This window comes from Protobothrops mucrosquamatus, unplaced genomic scaffold (genome assembly GCF_001527695.2).
Source record: "Protobothrops mucrosquamatus isolate PMUCROS unplaced genomic scaffold, P.Mucros_1.0 scaffold1116, whole genome shotgun sequence".
Lineage (NCBI taxonomy): Eukaryota > Metazoa > Chordata > Lepidosauria > Squamata > Viperidae > Protobothrops > Protobothrops mucrosquamatus.
In genome coordinates this window covers 139,569-144,676 of record NW_015387335.1, presented here as the reverse complement: position 1 = coordinate 144,676, position 5,108 = coordinate 139,569, and the positions used below count along the sequence as shown (strand labels likewise).

Below are 5,108 nucleotides of genomic sequence, written 5' to 3'. Positions count from 1 at the left end.
CCCAGCTGCTAACATCTGGAGAACCTCAGGTTCCTTGAGGTCTTCCTAAGGCCAAGTTCTGGATAGTCCTCCATTTTGTTCTAGCAGTGGCAAATTGGATACTCTTCCATTTTGTTCTGGATAGTCCTCCATTTTGTTCTAGCTATGGCAAATTGGATACTCCTCCATTTTGTTCCGGATAGTCCTCCATTTTGTTCTACCAGTGGCAAATTGGACCAATGTCGTCTTGTTTGTTTCCACTAGAAGTAGTCCTCTACTTACAACCATTCATTTAGCAATGTTTAAAGTCACAGTGGCACTGAAAATAAGTGACTTGCGATCGTTTTTCACACTTACGACCGTTGCAGCATGCCCCTGGTCACGTAACTGAAATTCAGATGCTTGGCAACTGACTCATACTTATGACGGATGCAGTGTCCTGGGATCCTGCTATCTCCCTTTTGGGACCTTCTGACAAGCAAAGTTGATGGGGAAGCCAGATTCACTGAACAACCGTGTTACCACTAAATTAAGAACTGCAGTGATTCACTTAACAACTGTGGCCAGAAAAGCTGTAAAATGGCCTGACTTGTATAGCAATGGAACCTCCGGGCTCAGCTGAGGACTACCTGTATTTGATTTTTAGGTATCCGGGCCCTGAACATGGAGAATTATGTTATGTTTAATAACCACCTTTGGGCTCTCTCTCTGTTATATTGGACAATTTCCTTGGAATGGATCTATAGCCATTACATAGGTGAAGTTGATTTTTGCCCTTTTAATCCTCATGCCTGTCTACGTACGGGACCACCTCTGCCCTATTGTCTCTACCTGTAATGGTAGGTGAGAATGGCCTTGAGCGACAGGGCAAAGAAAGGCTGCCTAGGAAACGGTCAGATAAGAGAGGGCACAGCCCACAGCTGCATAATGGGTGGAGAAAGGTTCAGAAGGGATCCAGCCTGGTTTCCCGGAGCTGTTAAGGAAACGGCAGGAGAATTGTACTTTTCAGACTTGCAAGTTTCTAGTAATGTTAACGACACAGGTGGTCCTCGAGTTACAACCACGATTGAGCCCAAAACTTCTGCTGCCAAGTGAGACATTTGTTAAAGTGAGTTTTGCCCCATTTTACACATTTCTTCTTATTTCTAGGTCGGTTCTCTCCATTTTACGACCTTTGTTGCCACAGTTGTTAAGTTGATACCACGGTTGTTAACTGAATCTGGCTTCCCCCATTGACTTTGCTTGTCAGAAGTCACACAAAAGGTGATCAAATGACACCATCACCCCCTTTCCAGGACCCTGCAGACGTCGTAAATATGAGCGGGTTGCCAAGCATCTGAATTCCGATCACGTGATCGTGAGGATGCTACAACGGTCATAAGTACGGCCAAATGGTCATAAGTCACTTTTTTCCGGTGGCGTTGTAACTTTGAACGGTCATTAAATGAACTGTTGTAAGTCGAGGACAACCCAAGTCTCTAGAATTTTAAGAACCAAAGAAGAAGAGAAAATGCTCCTATAAGACCAGGGAGAAATCTGAGCATCTGGGTTTAAAGGAAAAAAACAAAACAGTTGTTTCAGAAAGAAAAAAGATAATGGAGTTTGTGGTTTTTGATCATGTCCCAAATGCAGATACACATACATACATGAATCTTGAGAAAATATACATCAATCCTAACATAAAGTGAAAACATTATTATTATTATTATTATTATTATTATTATTATTATTATTATTATTATTATTATTATTATTATTATTATTATTATTATTATTATTATTATTATTATTATTATTAACACCACCCTCAGCCTGTTTGCTAAATCCCAAGATACAAGTAACCCGGGATATGATTGTGGTTCTTTTTTTTCTCCACAACAGGAATATGAAAAGGCTCTGAAGTACATCCGGGGCCTGTTGAAGACTGAGCCAAGCAACACACAAGCCTTGGAGATGGAAAAACTGATCAAGAAAGCCATGCAGAAAGGTTAGGGGGGCAGAGATGGGGTAGAGACAGCTAGGCCTTTTTTTACCTCAGTTCAACTGCACTGGATCCCAGCCCAAAGAACAACGGCTAATGCAGGGGTAGTCAACCTTTATTCTTTTATGACTCGTGGACTTCAATTCCCAGAATTCCTGAGCCAGGAATTCTGGGAATTGAAGTCCACGAGTCATAAAAGAACCAAGGTTGACTACCCCTGGGCTAATGTGATCCTTCCCAACCTGGGCTTCTCCTTATCAACCTCTTGGGTTACCTCGTTTTGTAAAGAATTAAGTAGCACACAGTTTCGCAGTTGGGAGACCAAAGCATGGACTAACCCAGGGGTAGGCAACCTTGGCTCTTTTATGACTCGTGGACCTCAACTCCCAGAATTCCTGAGCCAGCCACGCTGAGGGGAAAGGGAGAGGTTTCCAAGCTGAGCCATGCTGGCTCAGGAATTATGGGAGTTTGAAGTCCACGAGTCATAAAAGAGCCAAGGTGGCCTACCCCTGGACTAACCTAACACTAATCATGAATTGAAACTGTCCAGGCACATGAAACCTTGGCTTTTAACAAGTGCAACAAACCTGGATGATTAAGGCGTGTTATTTCTATCGAGAGAACTATAAAAATGGGAGGCGGTCCTCTCTCAGCAAACTGGTTTTATTTAAATAGAATAGAATAGAAGTAGAATAGAATAGAATAGAATAGAATAGAATAGAATAGAATAGAATAGAATAGAATAGAATAGAATAGTTGGAAGGGACCTTGGAGGTCTTCTAGTCCAGCCCCCTGCTCAGGCAGGAAACTCTGTGTACCATTTCAGACAAATCGTTGTCCAGTCTCTTCTTTAAAACTTCCAGTGTTGGAGCATTCACAACTTCAGGAGGCACGTTGTTCCATTGATTAATTGTTCTGACTGTCAGGAAATTTCTCCTTAGTTCTAGGTTGCTTCTCTCTTTGGTTAGTTTCCATCTGTTGCTTCTTGTCCTGCCTTCAGGTGCTTTGGAGAATAGCTTGACTCCCTCTTCTTTGTGGTCACCCTTGAGATATTGTAACCCTGCTATCATGTTACCCCTCGTCCATCTCTTCGTCAAACTAGATGTATCTAATTCCAGCAACTGTTCTTTATATGTTTTAGCCTCAAGTCCCCCCAATCATCTTTACTGCTCATTCATACATATACATACATAAATACAGGTAGTCCTTGATTTACAACTCTTCGTTTAGTGACCGTTGAAAATTACAGCAGCACTGAAAAAAGTAGCACATGACTGTTTTCCGCCCTTAACGACTGTTGCAAGATCACGTGATCAAAATTCAGACACTTGGCAACTGGCATGTATTTATGATGGTTGCAGTGTTCCAGGGGCACATGATCATCATCTTTTGCAACCCTCTGATAGGCAGAGTGGGAAAGCCGGATTCACTTACAACAGGGTTACTAAGTTAACTGCAGTGATTCACTTAACTGAAGCAAGGAAGGTCATAAAATGGAGAGAAGCAACCTACAACTAAGGAGAAATTTCCTGAAAATGAGAACAATTAACCAGTGGAACAACCTGCCTCCCGAAGTTGTGGATGCTCCAACACTGGAAGTTGTTAGGAAGTGATTGGACAACCATTTGTATGAAATGGTATAGGGTTTCCTGCCTGAGCAGGGGGTTGGACTGGAAGACTTCCAAGGTCCCTTCCAACTCTGTTATTCTGTAAAATGGGACAAAAGTGTCTCACTTAGCAACAGAAATTTGGGCTTAATTATGGTCGTACGTTGAGGACTAGCTGTACACGCGTGCATGCATGCATGCATTCCACAGCAGTTAATGTTTGAAGATTGTGCAGCGATTGCTGTGACCCTGGAAGGACCCTGGCTAGGGTTGATGGCCAAGGGATCTTGGTTGACCCCGGGAAGGCAACCATTGCAGCTATTACTCCTTTGAAGAGGCGGGGGTGGGTAGGTGGTAGGTGAGTTGGTTGCCATGGAAATGGGTTTGTCCAGCCCCCCTCCCCCTTTTCGGAAGCAGCAGTCCAAAGTCCCTTCAACGTGTGTGTGTGTCGTGTCGGTCTTGAACTGACCCTCAAGGATGATGCCCCCTTGTTCTCTCCACAGATGGCTTGGTTGGCATGGCGATCGTCGGCGGCATGGCGTTGGGAGCGGCCAGTCTGGCGGGCCTGATCGGCTTGGCCATTGCCAAATCCAAATCCTAAGACGGATAGGGTAGGGTAGGCCTCCCTTCTCTTCCTCTGGTGGAGCAGCCTGGCCTGGCAGCTGGAAGACTAACCCTTCAGAGAAGCGGAGAGGATGATTCAAAACACTTTGTTTTCTTCAAACGTCACTAACCTGACTGTAATTCCTGGATTTTGGCTCTCTTTTCTCCTGCTGATCAGCTGCCATGCTCGGGAGGGCAAAGGGCGATGTTAATGCAGAATTTGCCCAGAGAATGAGGGTGCCCTGGGACTATAATCCAATTTTCCTCTTGTGTTAATCCAATTTGAGGTCCTTTCTGCTGTCTCTCCTCCACTGGTACAAGAAGATGTACTAAGTCCTTCTCTCTCTCTCTGCCTTTCACTTGTCCCAAAAGTTTGGAAGTCTCTTCTGCTGAAGTACAGGGGCAAAAACCGAACCCACTTGGTGTCCCGTCTGGAGAAACCAGGATGTTTTTCTGCCTTTCAGATGAAGCTTTGACCAACTGCTGGAAACGAGACAGCCTTCTGAAAAGGAAAAAAAGAAAAAAAAGCAGCAAGTTTTCCCAGGCAGAATATTTCCTTCGCTTGCGAACTGATTTTTCCCTCTGCTTCTGGACTTGTTCTTCACCTGTATCACAGTGTGTGTAGTCAGGATGAATCCATTGTCAACACTAGATTTTTTTTTTTTTAATTTTTCTCTTAATGCTTAGCCGAGTAGGCTCCTGTGTTCTTTCAGTTTCTTAAAAAAAAAATCATTTTTGTGAAGGTAAAGGGGCTGGGTAACATCAGCAAGAGGTCCGCCTGTTTTGGCCTCTGATGGTGGACCTCTAAATGTGTAGATTTGGTAGTGTGTGACCGGCCCATTCCAAGCCACTCCATCTCTTGCTGAACTACAATACCCAAAATTCTTCACTCATGACCATGTCATCTAGACCTGCTTAGATCTGGAGCTCACAAGTTA

At 43.9% G+C, this 5,108-nt stretch overlaps 1 protein-coding gene across 1 annotated transcript in view; it reads left to right on the top strand.

Annotated features, from left to right (window-relative positions):
* The window catches only part of FIS1 (fission, mitochondrial 1), a 23,654-nt gene extending 18,758 nt beyond the window's left edge, over positions 1-4,896 (top strand). Inside the window, exons 4-5 of the mRNA XM_015820300.1 lie at positions 1,861-1,966; positions 4,071-4,896. Of these exons, the coding sequence (XP_015675786.1) occupies positions 1,861-1,966; positions 4,071-4,168 (204 nt within the window). The 3' untranslated portion in view covers positions 4,169-4,896. The remainder of the gene's footprint in view (positions 1-1,860; positions 1,967-4,070) is intronic.
* Positions 4,897-5,108: the final 212 nt, after the last annotated feature.